Consider the following 24,417-nt stretch of genomic DNA (forward strand, 5'->3'; position numbering starts at 1 on the left):
TTTTCATTTTGTTTTCATTTTTGATATGTATGTGAATACCTGTCAGTTTCATATCTATTGCTAGATTAATTTTATTGTCTGTAACTTAAATATGAATTGGTTTGAAATTAATATAAGAAGAGAAAGCATGAAAGTGTCAATTATCTTTTTGTGATGTGAAATATTTTTATAAATGTTCCTATATGTGCTATATATATAAATTTTCTTTTTTGATAGATCATCCCATTAATCACACTATTTTGCAATTGTGAGATACTGATGATTTGCAATCTTTATTTTTTTCAAATTGTAATATATTCATAAGTGAACTGTGTATATTCAAAAAGTCATTGTAAAGTTTGTTAAAGATTTTCTGTCAGTTTTTTCTGGGTTTTTTATTGCTTTGTTGTGTGAGGTTTTGAGGATTTTTAGGTTTCTTTAATAATGACTGCTAAATACTGAAGTTAATGTAAATATCCAAAAATCTAATAACAATTCTCATTTAATATTTTCATTATGTTGTATTACAGTTAAGTAAAGACTTTATCTAAAGCAAAGAAATCTATTTACAGTTTTTCTAATATTATATTCTACTTACAACTATTATCTTTTTTCCCCCTAGTCAGCTGCAGACCCATGTTTAAACAGTGTTGAACCAGACAATGGTCTCTCTCAGTGTAATAAAACTGTCTAGCTAAAATCTAAAAGAAGCAAGAGTAGGAAAAGCAGCAACAAAACCAAGTTTTAGATGTTTATTTATGAAGTAAATAATAATCTTTGTATGCTTTGGTTTTATTTTGAAGGGCCCATCTTGCTGGGACGACGTGCTAATTTATGAAGTAAATAATAATCTTTGTATGCTTTGGTTTTATTTTGAAGGGCCCATCTTGCTGGGACGACGTGCTAATCCCCAACAGAATAGGAGGTGTTTGCCAGTCCCGAGGGTGCACTGGAAATGTAGCGGTAAGATTTTGTCATGTTTCTCCAAGTACTGTGGCATTTATAGGAATAATTCTCTGTAGCAATTCTAACCATGTTAGAATTTCAGTAATGAATGTGAAGAGACAGGTATGTGCACTTCAAAAGAGCTGTTCGGCATCAGATAGTAAATCTCTGATGTCTTGCAAAAGAAAGGAATTTGGTCAGTGGCTATTTGGAATGAAGGAGGAGATAATTTTACTTCATCTTGTGCACTGAAGTAGAACTCTTAGATTTTCAAGTATGCATAGGTTAAATGTGGGATGTAATACTTAAATGTTTCTGCCTTGAAAGCTTCAAATTTCCACTTCATATTGCATATCAGAACTTGCATATTGGGCTTTGCCTATAGGAGTAAGTTCTTCATGCTGATCATTTTGCAGTTTTTCTCCCACATCTTGTTGCTGTTGCTTTTTTTTTTCTTGAAGTGACATCAGTGAAAAGACTGAGTAAAAAGGACCATACGTTTCTCAAACTCTTAATAAAGATTTTTCACAACATTATTTATGTATACTTATGTCTTCACATGTATTAGATATTTATAGCATCTAATACTAAAGTCTTAGAGGTAATTCCTTCTCAGGAAAAAGCTAAATTTGAGTGTTCATTCTGGACAGATTTTAAAGGTAAACTCGAATTTCCTGCATATAAAAGATTCTATTCATCAATGATTTGCAGATTGGAGCTACAGAAATTCCTTTTTCCAGAATCGCTCACCTCTTCTGGTGTAACCTTCTCTTTGTCTTCCCTAGCAAGACAGTTGTGTAGTGATGTGTCCATAAAGTTCCATAGGTGTCTCCTGCTTAGCCACAGATGGTGCCAGGAAATATTTTTATCTAGCTTTAGATACCAAATGATTGTTTTAATAGCAGGGGATTTATGGCTGAGTCCATGCACAGCCAACAGAAACTGAGGTCTGGCAGCCTTTGGGCTTCTGCTGCTTGGAGTGCACCTTGTAGCAGTGACTGAGTCACTCAGGAATCACAGAATGTCCTGGGCTGGAATGACATACAAAGACCACGACCTTGAAAGTGGCAGGTGTTAGATATTCAAATGCTATTCTCTGGGCGGTACAGTTCCCAGTTTTCTCATCTATTGGCAGAATATACCTGACTGATTGCTGCTGCCAACTTACAGCTTTTGTTATCCTATCTATTTGTGAAAAAGGTACTTTTTGACACAAAATAATGACACTTTTGGCAAGCCTGCCTTCTGAATTACAACCCATTCCCTCACTGAATCAATTCTTATTTTTTAAAAGCAGAAAATGAAACAAAATGCCATCTTTGTGGAGAGAGAAGAAAAAAACCGCTGACCATAAAACTAAAATCTGATGCTGTGGCAAACAACCAATACCCAGTCAACTAAGCCCCATGACTCCAGTTGCTGTCAATCTCTCTGGCAAGTTGTATACTTAGCAGAGCCAAGAATCGGTGTTATCTTTCAGTAAGGCATCACTGAACAAATTTCAGAAGACACCCTGTATTACACAGACATGTTACTAATGCAGCTTGAGACAACCTGAACTTACAGGCATGAGGCTGTTACTGCAGAAATGTGCTGTTCCATTACTTCCAAACTGACACATTTTCCCTTTATCAGCTACAAACCACTCTATCCAATAGTGTTAGAACTGAACCAGACTGATGTGCAAGAACACTTCTAATTTTTATGATCTTTCAACCAGAATTTCCAGCAATATCAATGTAATCAAGAAAAACTAAGCACTAAAGTGCATTTAATTTTTTTTTTTTTTTTTTTTTTTTTTACCTAGATACCCAGTAGGTAGGTAACCCTGCATCAGATATTTGAATTAATGGCTTGTTGAGATCCTCTGGTTGCTGAAAGACATCTTTCTTGTGTTTTGGGATGGTTTGTTTTGCTTTAGCCTCAATCACTGTGAAAACACATCTTTACTTTCTGGGAAATCTTCCAGTTCAAAGGCTTAAATCACTAAGTCTTTTGTTTTGTGTCTTGCTCCAAGTGGGAAATAATAGAGATCCTACCGATGTATTTCCAAGGATTTGCCATTCTTTTCTGCTCTGGTAAAACAGTCTAACTGCTTAGAACAGAATAAAAATAACCTTACCTAAATTATGGGTTGAAACCTCTAAGCTTTTCTTGCCTGTTACAATTTTTGGAAGATTAAGTCACATTTTATCATTAAATATTCATTTTCGGATTGTTATGACAAAGTTTGTGGAGTTATGTTTTGTCTCTTAAATAGCTCCATGGTGTATGTGCTTCTTTACAGTGATGTGCAATGAAGAAGCTTTAGGGCAGTTGATTGTAAGTTATCAACAAACTGCAAATACTCCTCTTTAAGGAAAAAATTTTCCTCCATTATTTCTCCTCCAAGATATATTTCATTTAATAATGGATTTTTTTGTAAGTTCTCAATTTCTGTAAGCACCAATTTGCAACATACAAAAACACAAGGTAATGTATTTTCCCCCAGAATACTAGTTTGTGTATATTTTGGTCTGAAATGAGTCTCTTGACAAAATGACAGACTTCAAATCATTTGGTTGCAAAAGTGTAAATAGAATAATTGACAATATGAGAAAACAATGGAAATCAAATTTCAGTTTAGTCATATAAAATTTATAGGTGATTTGTAGATGATATAATGGTTATCTGAACATTAAGTGCACTGTGTTCAGTATGTGTTCCAATCTGCTCCCAAGCAGAGGTCAGTGTGGGGTTTGTTCACATTAATTACATTCATTCAGAATCACTCTGAACTTCTGCAGCTTCAAAAAGATGAGGCTGCTGTGCACACTTATGTGTCTACAATTGTAGAAAAGGCACTTTTATAACAAACTTTAATTATATTCAAAAATGGAAGAGTCAACTTTAGCTGTTTTAAATGCAGATTTAAATCACTCTTTCAAACTGTTTCACAAATTAGGGACCATTCATTAAATGGAAGAGAACCTTGTACTTTTGGTGTCTGTCTCAAAACACTTTCAGCCAGAAACATTGTATGTAGCTGTTCAGGTGCACTTGGAACAGGTGTGGTTCTATGAATTTCCAGATGCTTTCCTTATATGAGCATAATTTTGTTACTACTTAGAACCACACAATCATTAAGGTTGGAAAAAACCTTTAAGAAAATCAAGTCCAACTGTTAACCCAGCACTACCAAGCCCACCACTAAAACAGGTCCCAAGGGTATTTTTGATATAATTTTTGTGGATTCATGCTCATCCTTACGAGTGGCCAGAATGCATGTCATACTAAACTCTTTATTTAGCCTTTCCTTAATAAAATGAATTATTACTGAAGGAGTGGTCTTGTTAGACTTTTTCAATTCTCTAAAATACATAAAGAAAATTTTTAGTTTATCATTCATTTAAGTGAATTTCTGATTAAGGACTTATTCTACTTCTGTATATTAAAATACTATTACATTTACCTTCTCATGTAGGCTCATGCTTTTTGAAAGTCATCAAGAGCCACAGAAATAATGTGTCTTTTCATAGTGAGACAGAGCTGTAATACCATCCTAAACCACTGAAATGATGATTTCATAGGAATTAGCTCCACATTAGTTCCTCATCCTAGTGAACATGCATCAGTTTCTGAAAGACATTTCCATGTCCCCAAGGCAAAATGTAGGGAAACGTTTTTGAACTTTAGAAACCTGTGGAAAAAATTATATTGTTCTGTATGTGTTCTTGGGGTTCTCATTTGATGTGCAAAAAGAGTTGCTGTAGACTTGAAAGTCTCAGAAATAATGAAAGGGTTCAAGAGGGTTATAGGTCAGATATGGCTTAAGCTACAGGGAATAAGGAAAAATGAAAATTACTTTAATGGAAATATAAATGTACTTCTCTTCCAGTTTAATATATCTTGCTACTGTTACCTTGAATTCTTTGTTTCTGATGAAGACTGCATCAACTCTCCTCATAACTGAATCGAATTTTTATCTCTGCTCCAGTTACTGAAACATGCTGGTCTTCAACAAACCATTTCTAAAAGAGGCAACAGGACTTATGTGAACTTTTGGAATCATCTCTAAATACTGGAGTTTCTTAAATATCTGTACACCCTTATCAAGCTCTCTAGTAATCTCCTTTGCCCAAAGCAAAGATTTATATTACAAATTTGGTCACTTTTTTTAATGTTTATTATTGGCCATTATACAGGATTTTCAATAGTCCAATTCCACTATACAATAGTCTCACTCTTGTACGGTATGTTTGAGAGCAAAGAGTTTGCCATAGGAAGTATGTTTGGGGTTTTTTTTAATTATGTAGCTTTTCTTATTATTCCCATTCCTCCTGTGTGATTTTGAAGCTTGCAATTTTATTTATTTTACTATACTGAAATTTTTGAGCACTTCTCATATTTTTCCTTCCCTGCTTGTTTATTGTCATTAGGTTTGGCACTGAGGACAGCAATATTATGTGTTCTCTTCATAGTCTGTTCCACAGGGAATGTGTGCTCATCTGAAATAGTTTGGACTAAGAAATCAAGGGAACAGTGTTCAGCTTGTATGCTTTAAATATGCAGCTTACCAAATGATTTTTTTTTTCTTTCAAGTGTTCAAAGCTATTATTTTCAAACATCACTGTTCAGATGAAATATGTTTCATTTTTCATCTCATTTTGCTTTGATTAGCTCAGACCTCAGTGTTAGTTGAGAACAGAAATAAATCCTCTAGCAGTTAAAGTATCATAAGCAAAGTAGTAAATTTAATTATACTATCAAAATATTTATATAGTAAAGGACTATCATCTCATTATAGGAAAGGTCTGATACATTGCTATATTATTTGTTTGTTATTCTTTTTGTACAATGATTATTATTAAAGGTACTATGTCTGTCTGTCCCTGGAGCCATTATAATATTTTCAATATCATAGTGATACTATGAGTAATTTTTTTTTTTTTAATTCTGAGATCTTTCTTGATACCAAGAAGCCTCTTGACTTTGCATTTTTAATTTATTTCAGTACCATCCATGTTAGGTTGCCTTATACATTAGAGAGTGGTCCAGATAACATTTGCTAATAAAAAATACCCACAGTGAGTATGATGGAGTAGGAGTGCTAATTAAAATACCAGGTAATCTTACTTCAGGAAATATTAAATTGATGCAAGGACTCTTATCACAGAATGTTTTAAGTTGGAAAAGACTGCCAAGATCATGAAGTCTAACCTTTGACCAATCACTGCCTTGTCAACTAGGCCATAGCACTAAGTGCCACAACAATGTGTTCCAGTGATTAAGGACCCCTTTCACAAAGAAACTGTTCCCAATGTCTGACTTGAACTGCCCCTGGCACAGCTTGAGGCTATGTCCTCTTGTCCTGTCAGCAGTTGCCTGGGAGAAGAGGCAGACCCCTACCTGGCTTCAACATCCTTTCAGGGAATTGTAGAGAGAATACAGTTGCCCCAAGCCTTTTCTTCAGGCTAAGCCATCTCAGTTCCCTGAGCCATTATGACAAGTTCTTTATCTGGTCTTCACAGAATTCCAGTATGGCCTCAGTTGGAAGGCACTGTTCATCTCATTCCAACCTTCTCTCTGGGGGCAAGGACACACCTTCCACTGGACCAGGTTGCTCAAAGCCCCATCCACAACCTGGCCTTGAACACTTCCAGGGATGGGGCGTCTACAGGTTCTTTGGGCAACCTGTGCCTCACCAACCTCACAGTGAAGAATTTATCCCTAATATCTAATCTAAACCTACTCTTTCTCTCAGTTAAAGTGTTCTATCACTACATTCCCTTGTGAAAAGTCCCTTTTCACCCTTCTTGTAGACCCCCTTCAGGAAATGGCAAGCTCCTTTAATGAGCCTGAACATTGAGGCTGAACAACCCCTAATTTCTTAGCTTGTCTCCATAGGAGAGGTGCTCTAGGTGCTGATCATCTTGCTGACTCAGCACTGGATCTGCTCCATCAGAGCCATGTCCTTCTTCTTCTGGGGTTCCCAGAACTGGGTGCAGTGCTCCAAGTGGGGTATTCTGAGGGCAGAGTAGAGGGGGAGAATCCTCTCATTTGACCTACTGGCCCTGCTGCTTTGTATGCAGCCCTGCATAGAGGTGGCTTTCTGGGATGTGAGCACACACTGCTGGGTATCTGCTCATGCCCCAAGTCCTTCTCACCAGGGCTGTTCTCAGTCCATTCTCCTCCCAGCCTGTGCTTTTACTTGGGACTGCAAAGTGTAGGATCTTTCACCTGGCCTTGTTGAATTTAATGAGGTGTGCATGGGCCCCCTCTCAAGCCTGACCTCTCCTCTCTGGATGGTATCCCTTTCCTCCAGCCTTTCAACAGCATGACACAACTTGGTGTCACCAGCAAACTTACTAAAGGTGTGCTCAATCTCACTGTCCCTGTTGCCAATAAAGATGTGAAACTGTGCCAGTCTCAGTGCCAATCCCTGAGGGGTACCACTTGTCACTGATCTCCACTTGGGCATTGAGATATCAGCCACGACTATTTGAGTGCAACCATCCAGTCATCAGTCACCTTATTTTCCATGTGCCTCAGCACAGTTTCCAGGAGGATCCAGTCCCTAACCCTGCTGGGGGCAGAGCTGTGACTGACTGGCCAGCAGTTCTCTTTTCCCCTTTTAAAAATGGGGTTGTATTTACCCTTGTCCATTAGTGAGAGCTTCACTGGACTGCCATGAATTCTCAAATAAGATGAACAATGGCTTAGAAACTTCATTCACCCGAGGACTCACAGATGCATCTCATCAGGTCCCATGGACTTGTGCAACTTCAGGAACCTTAGATGGTCTCAAACCTGATATCCCACAGCGAGTAGCTCTTCATTCTTCCAATCGTTACCTTTGCCTTCTGCGATTTGGGTGGGGTGGCTGGAACGTTACCAGTGGTGACAAAAATAGTTATTGAGTACCTCATACTTTTCCATATATGAGAGATACTTTCTTAAGAGGAGATTTATTCAAATACCATACAATACAAATTTGAGAATCTTTCATATCTACTAGATTCTCTGACCATTGCTTTTACTATTTAAGGACTGTTTTGTTATTTTATGCCCAGTACTGCGGCAAATAAAAGGAAAAAAACATAAATTCAAGTTAATTAACAAGCAGACAAGACCCATTGTTGTAGTTCATTTTCTTTTCTATTTTGTGATACAAGAAGGGCAAACAAAATTTCAGAGATTTTTTTTATTATTTTTAAAGCCGTTTCTCTTCACAAACCTATCCATTCACCAAGTGAAATTATAATATGGCACTGTTTTATAGTAATGATGTCACCAGTGCAAACCATAGGAGTGATACACTGCTAACATGTGTTGATATCCAGCTGTTTAATTAGACAATGTAACTATAATATATCTTGAGGTTTCGAGTTTGGCTGATCATCTACTAAAATTCTGTCATTTCAAGTTGCTGCCTCACTGGACAGAATGGCCCTTACTTCTAAAGGTGTGACTTCATTTCTGGCTGTTTTAAAATGCCATATCGTGTTTTTGATCTCAGATGAGCTGTTTATGTGGCTTTTTAGTGACTTTTAAGTTTCATTGTTCCCACTCTCTCAGATTTTGGACTATCTGTAATATTTATGAGTAGTTAGTTTATCCTTCATCCAGATCATTATGAAATGTTTTGAATAGCATAGGGCTACGAGATGATCACAACAAGTCACCTTGAAAAACAGACATTGGATGATTCACTGTGGGAAATTACATTTTGAAACATATCAGTTAAATGTCTCTTACACTGATCACATAGTGTTCTTGTTTCTTAATCAAAATGTCAGTGCCGTATCAAATGCTGCACATAAATCTGGGTAAATTCCCACATCGCTATTATGATGTTCTTCTAAATTTGTAATCTCATAAAAGTGTCAGGTTAGTTTGATAGAGTCAGGTTAGCATAAATCCTCATTGATTGGCATTAATTACAGATCCCTCTTTTATTAATCAAGCACCATATTAGCTCAGTACTGTATGTAGTGCTGGTGTCAGGTTTCCATACTGAAAATTGCCTATAAAGTTGTCCTAAATGGTGACATGATGTGGTTAAGTTCCTGTAAAGCTCTGTATTTTAAAACTTCTTTAAATGTGGGTGGGTTTTTTTAGCCATCAGTGCATTTTCTGAGGAGTAAAGAAGAGGTGAACAGTACTGAAAATAATACCTTGGGACCATGGAATAACTTGTGAAAGTGCTGTGGCTGTATTTTGCTGATTTTTGTTAGGCATTTAAATTTATATACTTAATAGCAATTAGAGATTAAAATATTTACTTTAAATGCTTGATTGTGAAAAAAGACACACAGCAGTTGTATTACTGTGGTATTTAAACATTTTGAGGTTCTTTCCTTTCTTGCTCCAAATTATGTCAACTCTACATTTCTTTTCAGATTCTTCTTTAGAAAACCATAATTAGATCTTTTTTTAACATGTATTCTCAAAGTAACCTCATTCTGGAGCAGATCAATTTTTCCTTTATAAAGAAATTCTGTTATTCTACTTCTCAGTTCAGAAAAATCAATGATAGGTGAAAAACTGAATTATAAAATAGAATTAATTCTATACAGGTACAAAAAGCTAAATTATTTATCTTGGAAATAGAAGTTGAAGTTTTATTATTAAGATCTCTCCTCTTTTTTTTAAAAAAAGAGGTGAATACTTATTCACTCCTCATCAGTGTAAACACAATATTTCTACAGTATATTGGCTGGTTTTTTTATGGGCCACAGACTGGGTCTGTCAAAACCCATTAGTAGCACACTTAACAGGTATGATTCAGATCAGTTGATTATATATATTAATTATGGTTTTTCTCTTTTTTTTTCACCAAAGAAGTCTTAAAACTGAGACAAGCCAGTTCTTTGGAACTGTTTATCAGTTTTCACATCTCACCAATAATTGCTAATAGTTTTTCTGAGTGAACTGTTCATACAAATTCTGGCAAACCCAAAGGAGCTCAGTTATTTATGCTCTGTGCTGAATGGTCTCAGGAAATTTAGCTCATCTTTCCTGTAGTGATACCACCATTTTTATTTGCATGTGTGGAAATGCCATCATTTTGTAAAAGATTGAAGGAAAAATGTTGAAGATTATAATGCTCTTTCCAAACAAATCCTCTGCTCTTTTGGATGTTGTTCTTCAGTTGTTAACATCGCCAAATAGAGGAAAAAAAAGACCACCACCACCATCTTTGTTGCTTATTTTATTTTTGCACCTGTAGTTCAGTTCCAGAAAACCTTATCTTGAAAACATGAGCATTGAGCATGCTTTCTGTATTTTATTCTGTCTTATATGAGCAATTTATATGATTGTGCTCAGCTGCTAGGTTCTCATTGCCCTTCACAACTGCCTTTTGAAAATAAGCAGCTGTTTTGAACAGAATTTTGCATCTTCATCAATGATAGAGCTCTTGAAAAATTCTTCAGAGTAGAAGTTTCATCACTTGATGAGAGGCAGTTTCAGGTGAGTAGAACATTTGTCCTGCACTAGGAATCAGTGAGATATTTGGAAAGACTGATAACTGTATACTAGCAAGCTAACAGCTTTTCTTCAAAATATTTTATGCCCCTGGTTTCACTGAAAAGGAAGTTAATTTTTATAAATTATCATTTCTATATCCTCCTTGAGACTGTCAGTATCAAGGGTCCAATGTTATAGAAAGTGAGGAGAGCACAGCTTGTGTTCATCTGACCAAATCCTGGATCATTCCGTAGACTGCTGGAAGGTAGATTTTGTATTTGCAAACCAAAACTGAATGTAAATTCACCTTTAATGTTTTAAAGGTGTTTTACTTCTAGAAATGTCTGAAAAACATGCTGCTGATGCACTGCAGCAAGGAACTTATTCTGTACCCATGCTGTGTTGGCTGTCATAAATACTTAATATTGTTTGATTATAACATCCTATTTCAGTCTGATGCAGTGTCCTTTTCCTGTTATTGTGATGTTCAAATCAACCACAGGAAGATTCCTCTTTGCCCATTACATAATTAAACCTCAGCACTCTTTACCATGTTATATTGTGGAAGTTGCCATGTGTTCAAAAAGTGACATACTAATGAAAGAAAAACCCATTGTGAGCTGTTAAATGTGAAGACTCCTTCTGGTTTGTAAAGTCTCTGAACAAAAAATTGCCAGGTTTTTGGCAAATACTGTTTTCAAGTTTTTATATGTTTTTAGCATGCATTCTAGGCATTTACTGTTAACTTCCTACTAAAGACAAGATCTTAGATTGAATGGACTGCTCTGTGATTTCGTGTGGGGAAATGTTTGGAACAGTTCTCTGGAAGAAGATGATTATCATCAGATTGAGACAGAAAGGATAAATATATTTCTCATAATCCATGTAACTTTTTTCAATATCTATCCATACATCCACCCCAAGTCTTAGCTACAACTAGTGTGAACACAATAGGCAAGTGGAATCCAAGTTCAATGTGTTCTACTCTGCCGTGGGAGGAGGTGTGAGAGATTCTCACTGGCATGTGTTGTTGCCATTATATGGTCTTGAGCCTAGTAGTGAGAGCAGTGTTACAGTTACTCTGTTTTCATTGGATGTTGACCAAGTCATTTGCACATATTATTTGGAGACTATTATACCACTCACGTACTTTGTCTATTCGAGTTGTAGGAAACATGCAGTTATTGGGGACCTGAACAAACTGGGAAGCAGTCATTGAAAACTATGGGCAAAACAGAATTATATGAACACCAGAGAAAGAAACTCAAGAAGACATAGTAGAGTCAGATCCAAATCTAACATCATATTTGCTCTCACTTGTTTCACAAACAAGGCCCACATTTTCTTTCAAACAAAGCTTGTTTGATATACATTTTTGCATGTACTCTGTCAACGTGTCTGACGTGCTCAGGGATAGATTTTTGTAATTCAATGGATTTCAGTAACACTTTGAATCTTTTGTTGCTCACTGCACATGACATTTAAACAGTATGTTACAGTCTGCAGCTGGTGCAGTTTCATTGCTGATGATTGAAATCTTGGATTTCCATTCAAGCATGCAACATGTTCCTGCAATCATCTATCAGCAATCTAATCAGATGAATGTGATTTTGTTAGGGTACAGTGTGGTTACAGAGGAGTCTCTCCTCAAATGTCAGGCAGCATTTACAATGCAAGAACACAATTTCTTCATTCACATGCAGCAAGTACTGCTACTGATTGTTTAATAACTGTGTCAATTTGCAGGCTGGCACACTCTGTGAGACACTGTTAGATCTAAAAGCTGCCATAAAATTTACCTTGGCATTAAATCTGTTTCCCACCTATAGTTTTCATGCTTAATGTTCTGGTCTGGGATTCTTAAATGTGATTAACAATTGTCTATTATATTTTTGGTCTAACAATTTCTAATAAATTGTGCCTGTAACTGTTTTAGGACTGGTTTGTAAACTTGAATTTGTGTTGTTTGCTTCTGTGCATGCACCTTATGAAATTAGCTGATTTTTTGCAAATCAGAACTGAATTTAAAATAAGCGTGCACTGTTTATAGGATGTGGCAGTGTGAGATAATGCAGTCAATGGCATTACCTGTGAGCTCCTCTCACCAGGGGCTGCAAGGTAATTCATATTGGAACTGCTGCAACATATTATGGGCTCTGTCTCTCATGGTTCATGCTAATGTGATGGGTAATTATTGAATAGCTGCTGTCAGAAATGCCTGAATTCTCATAGTGTCGCTATCTGGGGCAAGGCTTAAGGGGTTGTATTCAGTTTACAATATGTATTTCTAGCTCAGAGAAGTCAAGTATAAAGAAAATTTATGTGATTTTGAGTCTAGAAGGCTTATATTGTAATAACAAATGTCTTCTGGATTCTGTTTTCTGCCTTAATTGCCTAACTCAGAAAAATATTTAGAATATATATCCAGCTTTAAATATCCAAGTACTCTGCTGAGGTTAACAGTGCTCTATCTTTTAAGCACCTGCCCCATTTGGGACATCAGTCTGAATGCATAAATAATTGCTTGGATAAATACATAAAAATTCTTCAGTGAAGGTCTTGCAATTGTCATTAGAAATAATCAGTATTTTGGACTGTTTCCTGGGAGGGTGGTCAGAAGTGAAGTATTTCTCTTGCTTTAGCACAATAAATGGTTAGAAACATATGGCTAAAAAAACCCCAAAACTTTTTAAGGATGTATTATCCACAGTTTTTTACAGTAAGGATTGGAACAATTCTCTTTTAAGTATTTGTGCAATACTGTGTTTCATGATACTCAACATCTGCTGTTCAGTTGTACTGTTCATCATGGCACCTCTTTGGGACTTCAGTAAATTCCAAAATGAAATGTCTGAGTTTTTCCACTGTGGCACTTAAATGTATGTGGGCAAACTAACTGTGGTTATGAATTGCTCTTAGAAGCTACAGATGGTTAAAGTGCTGCCAGGAAATGAGGGAAAGAATGTTCTAGTGAAAAGAAGGTTTCTTCCATTTGATGCATAAACCTGCTTCACTCTCCTGCTACCCCACCATTGCAACATTAGAAATTCACAGAATTCTTCAAGTTGCATCAGTGTGTTTTATAGTCCTCTGCTGCACAGAAGAAATGGATATTTCTAGTGGTTATGGAGTAATTACTAAGAATTAACTTTTCACCAAACACCACTGTTACAGTGCCATTAGGACAAGCTGTAAATGTGCATATCTCGTTCTTTACAAATAAAAATATTAGCCCCCATATGAATTTGAGTTTATAAATGGGGAAAAGTAATGAAATATGCTGTGGAGATACCTATTAAAGGTGCTATGACTTTTATGTGTGTTAGAGGTGGCACCCACAAACAAATTGATTTCTGGAGGCTTATTCTTAAATACTAGTAGGCATTAGTGCATTGCTTGCAGGATCACTAACCCGTCAATAAGGATTTGTTCTGATAACTTAATTCTTGTAATTTACAGGTTTTGCTGGAGCATTTGTGTTCTGTGAGAATCTTCTAACCAATTTTTTTTAGCTCAGAGAAACCTGAGCTAATAAATTTGTACAGTTTATTTAAACTTGATTTAAAGTATTTAGTTTTCTAAGTAACTATAAAAGTCATAAGTACTCCTTGAAAATATATAGGAATATACATACAAAGTATATGAACAAGAGAAGAAACATGATGGGAAACATTTGATCCATATTATCCTTTCCACTCACCCCTGCAAAAAAATCAACCACCCCAAAAAAGCATCCACAGACAAAAGTGGTAAAAATTGCAAGGTCGAAATCTCTTAAAAATCAAATAACCCACATATTAACATAAGATTTAGAGTTGTATTTAAAGCAACACTATTTCCTCTCTTTTTTTTTTTTTTTTTTAATTTTAGAGATTATAAAATATCCCATCGGATACTGAGTTTATTTTGAATATTTAACTAGCATCTTGGAGCATGCTTTGAATGAATTATACAATGGTTTGCTTTGGAAGGGATCTTAAAGATTGTCTAGTTCCAACTTCCTGCCATGAGCAGAGGCACCTTGAAGGCCTGTTTCTCATTTTGGTTTTCAAAAAGCTCCTGTGACTAGGAGAAGATCAGAATAAACAATGTGGGTTACCTAGTAGATGGCACACTGTAGCAACAAGATGTATTGTTCTGCAATTTTTTTTTATTATTATTATTTTTCATGCATCTAGAGAGGGTCAGATTTTTTTCCACAGCATTAGGATGGACTTGCTGTCTCTCCAGTTTTGGACTATGATGTTTTAGGGTGCCTGTTGGGAATCTCAGTTACAACCTGGTTCAGGTCCATAGATGGATGAGAATTACACAGCTGGAACTCTCTTTCAATTCCATTAAAACACTGGTGTGTTATATCTGTGGTATCTCATTGTCCATGAATTTATGTTCTCTCTGCTTACTGTCTTCAAGAGCAAGAGAAAAACAGTTTGGAAAAATTGCACTCACTGCTACTGGTCTCCCAGCTTTCAACAAGGTAAAGGCACAGCCCATATCTTGCTCTTGATAACAGTCCATGCAGGGATCTGAACCCATTTACTTTGGAGGGAGTGTCTGCTTCTTTGGAATTAATTTTATCAAGCACGTTCTTTTGATGTAAGTGAAATATTTTCTGCTTTTTTCATACAGTCCAAGAAGAAAAAGGTGCTTTAACTGTTAACTTCCTGCAAAAGGGCACCACCATCACTATTGGACTTGTGACTGAGAGTAATTGTGGCTTCTGTGCCTCTTGTCTGAAATATGCCAGAATTACCAGTGGGAGCAGTACACAAAGGATCTTCTTTTGGCCTTAGCTTCTTTTGCAGATGGTGATCTTGAATGTAGAGCACATTGTGCCTGGGCTGTACTGTCCTATTCTCTCAGTCCAGCACTAACTAACATTTGGTGTGTCTGGCTGGATAAAATACTGAGCATATGAGCTAGGTATTTATTTGTGTCTGTAGGAATGCAGTTGCATATCAGCTCTGCTGGGAGCTAAGTAAAGATATCTGTGTGCTCAGGAAGGGGCTAAATACAGCTTTTCTACTTTCTGTGTAAAAGCATGTGTTTTCCAAAGTGTTGCTGAGGCACATCCTATTATGGATTGGAAAAAAGTCACTGGGCACACTACTTATCATTATAAGGGCTGGCACATCTTTTCTGTGGTAGGGCCTCTTTAGGTGGTGAGATTTATTTCCTCAAGACTGGGTAATACCACAATAGTGGTTAAATGAGAAGTTAAAACTCTAAACATGTGAAGGAGGCAAGGCAAAACCACACCTGATATCCAGGTGTAGCTTCTCTCTGAAATTTAAAGGACATTTTTTTTTTTTATAATTTGCAGGCCTGAACATTAGAATGCAGTGTGTGTTTTACAGACAATTGTAATTCTCATTCTGACTACTAATTGCCCCAAAGGGATTATTTTACTTATCCAAGGTTTTCCTACTTCTCTCCCACATATTCATGAATATGTAGGCTGCATGATGGGAAGTTTGTTTCCAAGTTGTGAGCTTGCTGCTATTAAAGAAGATAATGTCTGTACAGAAAGAATAGCAGTGAGGGGCAGTGTTTGGTGTTTGGTGGACGCTGGCTGATTAATTGCTTATGCCATCTATGGCAGAATTTTGGAGTCTGAGAAAAGATGTGTCATAATAAGTGTTATAATAGACTTGTTATGTTTGCATGAACACAACATTTATGAGATCAAATTTGTGCTGTTGGCTCAGTTGCCACTGCAGGCTTTACATTCCTGCCTGGGAAGTGCAGTGAAACAGATCATATTTCTGTGTCTGGCTTTACCTCCACACACCTGTAAGTCAGGGTCAGCTTGAAACCCATGTGTTCACAGCACTGGGGACTCAGCATGGTGTGTTTGAAATTCTGTGACTAAGGCAATGCATCTAGACAATTGTTTTTGTTTAGTGTCTTTGGCAATATGTCTTTTTTTATTTTTCTAGTATCCCATTACAAGGCAATTATTTTGGTCATGCGTATGTATCTTTCAAATTATCCCTTTTCCCTACATAAAATTCAAGTAAAATTGTTTAGTAATAAACACATTTAAAATTTGTGGATGTTCTTTTTTCTTAAATAGATTTTTGAGGTAATTTTCAAGTTTAAACTTTGACCGTTTTAGTTTGTAAGACAGATCTTACAATAAAAATAATTTCTAAATTGTCAAATGCAGAACTCAATGTATGTGGTTTGGGGAAATCATTCAAGAGCTGTATATGCTCTTTTAAAGCTGCTATTGTGTAAACCCATTTTTAGTCACATTTTCAAACTATATTACTGTTCTTTCAGGGTGAGGGCATGAATTTCTATTAAAATAAATTCTTTTGACAAAGTACATATTTACATGCTATTTCTACAGGTAGAAATCTTTTTAAAAGAATGGCAGAGCAGAAGCTGTTTTGCAGTGGAGAAGGGTAAAAGGGTCCTGCTGTCAGTAGCCTATCTGGTCAGATGACTAGAGGAAATTGGACTGGGAGTTAGCAGCAGTTAGGAAGATAATGTGTTTCCAGGAGTAGAGAGATGTGCAAAGCCATGTGCCATTTAGTGTTCCTCCGAGATCCACAAGGTCAAATATTGCTGGTAAAACTCCTCATGCCTGAAGGCCTTTAGCTTATCTATAGCTAGTAAGTTTTCTCAGTCCCTAAAACAGGGATGGAAGCCATAGACCATACCTGGTATGCCTGCTCCTTATCTCTGCCTGGGTAATGTGCTGGTTGGCACCATCTAAAACGTGCCAGGAACCTTGCTAACCCTGCAACTGTGTTGATGACTCTGTTCAATCACTCTATAATGCTCTTGGATAGCTTTTAGCAACAAGCTGCTTCCTAGTGTAGAAGTAGCCTTGTTCTCTTCTGGTTTTTTTAATTTAGAAAAAAACATGGCCTTTTGTTTCTGCTTGTTTTTTACAGTGAAGTCAATGTAAATAGATAATGGTTTGTTAAAAAAAATTGTCACATTAGTGAACAAGACTTCATCAGCATTATACTAAAGCTATGCAAACAGCCATCTGCACTAGATAATATATCTATGCATTAAATTATCTTAAGGAAAGACTATCCACATCTTTCTGGCTTTAATAGTGCAAAATACCTTTTCAGATATGACACTGTGCTGTCATCTACTGAGAAATGTTGGCTGCTTCTCTACTGGTATGTACATGAAATATGGCTTTTGTATTAAATGCTTGTTTAACTTGTTTATTTCATTTTTCAGATTTCTTATGCGATAAACTATAGGTAAGAGTATGCAAACATAGATTTATTTTTTTCCCAACAAGATTATACAGGAGCAAACGAATTTCCCACTGTGACTTAACGTTTTCTAGCTCATTTTGCATATATATTGCATCTAGCTCATCCCTATATATTGTATATAGAAAATATATTGGAAAAAAGCATGGTGACAGCATAAAACTAAATGCCAAAAAACTGTCAGTTTGTTGCAGAGACTTTAGATATTTGGCAGTATAAGATTAGCCAAAGAGAAAAGTGAATTTTGGTGGGATTTTTTGTGGCCTTTTTGGTTGTTTGTCCCTTCTACCCACTTCATTTCCTGCAGTCCTCTGTAACTTTCAAGAGCATCTGTAAACCTATAAGAACCTCTGGGGAAAGCTTTTCAAGAGTTTAAGCTATATGCCATTTTATTAGATAGGGACTTATTCAACTCCATGGCAACTTTGTGGACATTTGGGTGTTTTAATGTGTGAGTAAAACACTGGACATATATTTGTACTGTGTAAGTTTGTGAGGTGTTTATGCTAGATATTATAGTTCAAATTTTCCTATTTAAAATACTGACTAAAATACTGATCTTGCCAATAAAACCTCTTTATCTCATTGTGCAGAAGTGGAAAAAAAAGCTCTTCCTTGTGTAGAGTTACATACAGGTTTTACTCAGCTGAAATGGATAAAATTAACTAAACATATGCATAGTCCTCTGCCATTCTTGGAAGATAGCAATATGAATCAACTATTTGCATTAGTGTATTCCTGTGTTTATATTTGGCATCATTGCTCCTTTTTCTGTGTATCGTATATTTTGGCTATTGTGCAGAATATTTTGATTGCTTTTTGTTTTAAGAAAGTCTCAGTTTGTGTGCTACCGCACAAATATTCCATCTGTCTTCTCAGTCCATGCAGAAGAAAAGATTTAAACTAGGAAACCAGGACAAAGCAAAAATTCTAAATTTACTAAAATTAATCCCAACCTCGTCAACTCTGGCAATTGGACAAAACTGGAAAAAAAAAAAAAAAGGCAACAATTGGATCAAACCTGGAAAAAAAAAAAACTATTGGAAAATCTTTGCAGAATTTTCTCAAATATTATGGTTTAATGTGTCTTGTTCTATGCGGTTAGACATCACCTCTGCTGGTAGGACAGAGAGACCTGCTCCATTTTTGTAAAAAGGAGAATATTAGGAGCATAAACCCAAATGATTTAGTAGAACTCTACTAAGACTTAAGGACAGCGTAGCTTTAGTTGTGCTAACAATGTATTATCATGACAAAGAACATGAATCAAAAGAAAAGCCACAAACCTGTGGATGTTAAATAGAACTAAAAAACCTCCTACTGTCTATTCAAAGAATATTCAGTAGGTGCCAAACATTTTTAATCTTCTGAGAAGGCAGGCATACCTTGTACAGAGGGAAAGAATAACATTTCTGCAATTTAATCCCCCTCTTCCTCTCACTGCTTCCATTGTAACTGGGCAGCCTTGGCTGGTTCATTCTCATTCATATCCTGATCTATGGCAGGCTTTGGGAAGATGACAGAACAAACTGTCCAATTTTTCAAAGCTGAAGACACAGAGATGAAACAAAGAGCCACTCCTGTAGTATTACAGCCTAATTCTGTCTGCCCAGTGTCATCACATAAATACTGATGCTCCCCCTGAGGCAGCCATAGTGCTAAATGAAAGGTGTCTTAGTACTGTCTTTCAGCTGTGTTAGAGACTTGTAGATCATCTGTATGGTTAATGGATGGATGTGAAGCTCTAGGACATAGGTGATATTAGTTAAAGGCTGGAAACCTAAACCCAAAAATAACAGTCATTTTTTAAATGGCTATTGGGTGAAAAATACTATTTTTTGAAGCTTCGAACCTGTCCAGCCTCTTTGATATCAAGACATGGACAAAACTTAAATTTTTCAGTTGTGTCAGGATCAGATGGATGGAAACCTACTGCATATATTGCAGAAAAACCATCACTATTAACAGACTAGACTATGGAATTACTCCTACCATGTAGAATACTCAAGAAAAAGTAATAGTCAGTTAAAGAAATTATGTACTTAGGCATTGTGATTTTTTAACTCTGTGGGCTTCTGAAACCTCTTTGAGAGACCTTACAAAGGAATGTCGCCCGTGCAATATTTATTGCTAAAGTATAAGGGTCCAGTTTCTTGTACTTTTTAGGTTTTGTTCTGTAGTTATTTTGAAGCTTTGATTACAGTCTTTACCCTAAGTGTTTGCTAACATGGTTGGAAGATAAACAAGTCACTCAAACCTGTAATTGCAAGCAACTTTTTGTGCCATAAGAAGCACTGCCTGAGTATTTGCTATCATGTAGTATTCTAGTTTCTTCTCTCCTTGAGCCCTTTCCATGGCTTTCGTTCACATAAAAATTCAAATCTGATTGTCAGAGGAAATTAAGCTCAAAGTAAAGGGTCTGTTCTCTACAGGAAACACTTGATAACAAATTTTGACATTTGGATTCTACTTTAAAAGAGGCTGATGGGAAAGTTTTAGTCCTAGGAATCAGCACTAGTTTCCAGGATGATTATAATACATTATAAGAAGCTACTCTGAAACTAAGACTTTTTCTGTGGCTCAAGTAATTCAAAGGAATTTTTCCAAAAGAATATGTTTCATACATGCTGATTAACGAATTCAGCAGAACGATTTGGGTTGGGCTCTGGAGTCTGGGCTAGGTAATTTAATCATCCTGATACCTGCAGTCTGGCTCAGCCCAAAAATTAGTGTTGATCAGAGATTGCATTGGACAGATGTATGGATAAAAAATGTTAGGATCAGAGAAGGGAAGAGGGAGAGTTTGCATTCTTTCAGAGAAAGGAATGTGTAAAGCTTTCATGCTAATTTATATGAAAGCATAACTGTTCTGATTGAAAAGTTATTTACTTAAACTATCTTACTGTATTTTTACATGCCACAGGTATTGCAGTACCTGTGACCTATTAGTTGGGCATTTTTGGGGATTTGCTGTCTGTAGGGCCTTTGATTCCACTACAAGGTAACATTCCAGGCAAAGATCAATTATAAGGACACACAATGCCCTACAGCCTTCATTTCTTTGTCTATACTTTGAGAAGATGGGTGATAGAAGAATTGTGTTTTTCTGCATTTGTGTCATGGAAATACTGCTACTTGAATGAATGACAGCAGGATTATGACAGAGTTCTTCAAGCTCGAGTCACCACTTGCAGAGAAAAAAAGCAAGTGTGTTGTGTGGTTGCCTTTAGACGAGCAAAGCAAATGAGAAATGTTGCTGTTAAAAATGTGCAAAGTCACTTTCCCACAGAATACTTCCCTGGTGGTTGAAGTAGCATTGTGTGGGCAGCAGCAGCTAACGGATTCCCAAGGCACTTGTGGTCTATTTTTCCACTGTGCTGTTTCTAGTAGACAAGAAAGGAAAAGTATATGATAGGCACTACATTTCTTATTGCTTTCCTTATACAGAAAATTCCTAGAACACTGTAGTTTCATGTTCTGTTCAGAGACCAGGTGTCTTTATAAACTTGTATGGTTAATAACCCATCTCGCCAGTTATTTTAACCTTAAATATAACTTTCTCCCCTATTTAGATTTAAAGAAAAAAACAAAGCAATAACTGCACAGGTTTTTTAGTATGGACAACAGATAGGCAAGCTTTTTTCAATCATCAGTTATCTTGGTTATATCACATCAAATGTTTGAATAAAACTGAATGGTACTATAGCTGCCCTGGTAAAAGATTTTGAACAATACCTCTGTTCTTCCAATGAATTATAGAAAATGAAAGAAATCTTTTTCCTTGGCAAGGGGAATAAATACATATAGATTTTTTTTTTAGCTTGACTTTTATTCATTTTTAAAGAATGTGGCTAAAAGAAGGATCTGAGTATGACGACAATAATCTGTTACTATTTTCTATCCCTAAAAATGTCTCATGAAAATGGTTTATGATGAGTTTTAGATACATTATAAGATACACTTGGCTTTAAGTGACTTGGTCAGAACTGAAATGCTAGGTCTTGTAAAGATTCATGAGTAGTATGTATATTTGCTGTCCCATAATCCTGCTACACTCAAATACTTCCCGTATCAAAAGCTTTCTGTTTAAATAATTATTATGCAACAAATTGTTTTTGATGTTTCCTACTGAATAAAAGGCATGGTGGTTAATATGTTAAATTCTGAGACAAATAAGTGGAACTGTGTATTTTTAATGTCTTTCTTATATGAACTTAGAGTTAACCAATAATTAAGTGGAGATATTTTAAGAGATACTGACACTTCTTTCTCTGAAATATGTGTCTTTTAGTCACTTGGACACATTTAGATTGCAAGTGTAACAGTTGGAACGAAGAGAAAGTCTGAAAAAACACAGGAGAATAGCATTTCTGCTCCTGAATGCTACTAGTCTCAAAAATGTAAAAATGATTTTAGAAGTTCACTCCCTCCATCCTTCACACAGGTCAAAGTTGATCTTTTCACCAAGCCCAAGCCCGAGCGAAGAGTTGACAAAAGATACTCATCTTAAAGAGCTTTTATTATGAATAACAGATCTTCTTAGCCAGAGGCATTTTGAGAAGGGCAAAGGGGTTCGGTCAGAAAGCAGATATTAGAGAGATGCTCATATTTCTTCTACATTTTTATGCTGCTCTTGTCTCTCGCCAAATTAAATAAGTATATAATACTTACAAACATTTCAAATTTAATGTATTAGCATTTTATTTTCTTTCTTTGCGTCAGAAGATACTTCACCTTATCTTTGAGGTCAACTTAGTTGGCAGTTTATTAGCAAGGCTTTTTATATAACATTCAATCTCTCTTGGAATATCAGTTTTTCTCCTTGCATCCTATAAAGGCATTTCTTTTGAAGTCCACACTTTTGACAGTGTGTGTGAATCACCATCTCTGGCATGTTCAACAACAGGGATTCTGTGATTTTGAAGGTGGAAGGGATGGGGAATTTTCTGTAGAAATATACATAAAGCATGCTGTTATTGGTGGCAAGCTTGTTCTTTCATTCTTGCTGATTTTTCTGATTCCATTCTGAATGTTTAGGTCTGAGATCAGGTTTTCACAGGGTCTTCTCTTTCTAACAGGAAAAATTACTTTAAGTTTGTGGTGGTTTTTTTTATGGTCAAGAAATATTGCCTGAGTGTAATGATTATGCTTTTTAGATATTTGTATTAATAACCTTGAATATTTTTCTGCTAAACCTTAATATAAAATTAGCAATTAATCACATGCATTATTAAATTGCTTGTAATGATCAATTCCTGTATTTCTTTTAAACATTGAAACAGACTTAAGGACCTACCTAATGCAGTTTAAATGTTGATTTAATACTATGCATAAATCTTTTCCCTTTAAAATGAGTTAACTGTTTATCTGTCCTTAACCACTGAGGCACGAGAGCTGTATTTATCCCTTGTTTGCCTAGGAGAGGATCCACTTAGCTGTGCCCAGGGGAAGCTGCATTTTTCAGTTTAGGGGAAGTCAGCTGCCCTCAGGAATAGTGTTTACATCAATGATATCATGGTCAAGTTTAAGAATCATCAAGCATCAAGTTTAAGAATCACACGAAATCCACAGAGGAAAGGTTTGATTTTGATTGGAATCTCAAGTAGGAGAAAAATGTTCTTGAATGGAGAGCATCTTAAAAGGAAATAGTGCTGATGACAGGAGCAGAGCCTAAGGTTAACTTCTCATCTACAAGTATAATAATAACAGTTCCAGATGAATTCCAAACATAGAGACAGAAGAATTTGCTTGTTTAAATGTACGTAGCTACAGGAATGCTGTTGTTTTATTTATGTAGTTTTTTACCATAAGCCCAGCTCTATTGAAAATATTTGATATTTGGGTAATAACTTTCTTCCTGTGATCTTAACAGCTGTTTAGGTCTTAGTGTTTGCTTAGCAAAGCCAAGCCATGCAGAGTAGAAGTCACCAAATAAATGCTACTAGGTGATGCTTACCATGCTCAGTACCTGATTGGAGCTCTTGGTACTGTTTGGTGAGGTGTGTGGGGGAGCTGCCACTATTTTGAGCAAGGTATCTTCCAGTAACCAGAGAGAGTCAAAATACTGTTTGCTTACATAAGAAAGTGGAGCAGTCTTGTGTATGCAATGCATTCATGAGTATATCACAAAATCATTTAGGATTTAAATCTTTAAGAATTGCTCTTTGGCTGTACAACCTTCCTCATAGTGGTTGGCCAGTGTAGTTCTCATGTTTTTTTACTTATGTAACTTTAAAAGCACTGTCTGTTCCATATGTGAACAGTGATGTTTTAGATTTATTTGTTTTTGTCACAGAGATATTTCTATGGCTTGGAAAACTGCCTGTAGTTCTTCTGGGATGTGGGAACCTGAAAATGTCTCTGCAAAGAGTTAAGCTAAGTCTTTCCCAGAACATCCCAGAAGAAATACTTAATTCCACAGGTGTTTTGAAGTGAGTCTCCTTCAGCCTGTCCCCAGATCCACTGAATATCTACTAAATTTTCAGTTTCAAAAGCAAATAAATCATTATCATAGGGGTGTGCCACAATAGCATTGAAGTTTTCCTTCTTTCATGAGGATAATCATGATGATATCGTTGAAATGAGATTTAAGTTTATTGATAATTTAAAGAAATTAAAACTATACCTTCAATGGCTAGAAAACATTCATAAATGGCTTTGCCTATCAATCCTAAATAAACATGCATGAATAACTGAGAAGAAAAATGCCATCACGTTCTTTTGTAGTTTATCAAGAACTGGGAATAAGAAATCTGGCTGAGTTTCCTTAGTTTAGCCAACTTACACAGCACAAAAT

General features: G+C 36.0%; 1 protein-coding gene across 1 annotated transcript in view; it reads left to right on the top strand.

The window, feature by feature from the left end:
- Window positions 1–24,417, top strand: part of PRKN (parkin RBR E3 ubiquitin protein ligase) — a 652,741-nt gene that overhangs the window by 286,037 nt on the left and 342,287 nt on the right. Inside the window, exon 5 of the mRNA XM_056488202.1 lies at window positions 859–942. Coding sequence (XP_056344177.1) covers window positions 859–942 — 84 coding nt within the window. The remainder of the gene's footprint in view (window positions 1–858; window positions 943–24,417) is intronic.

Source organism: Oenanthe melanoleuca, chromosome 3, assembly GCF_029582105.1.
Source record: "Oenanthe melanoleuca isolate GR-GAL-2019-014 chromosome 3, OMel1.0, whole genome shotgun sequence".
NCBI classification, from domain to species: domain Eukaryota; kingdom Metazoa; phylum Chordata; class Aves; order Passeriformes; family Muscicapidae; genus Oenanthe; species Oenanthe melanoleuca.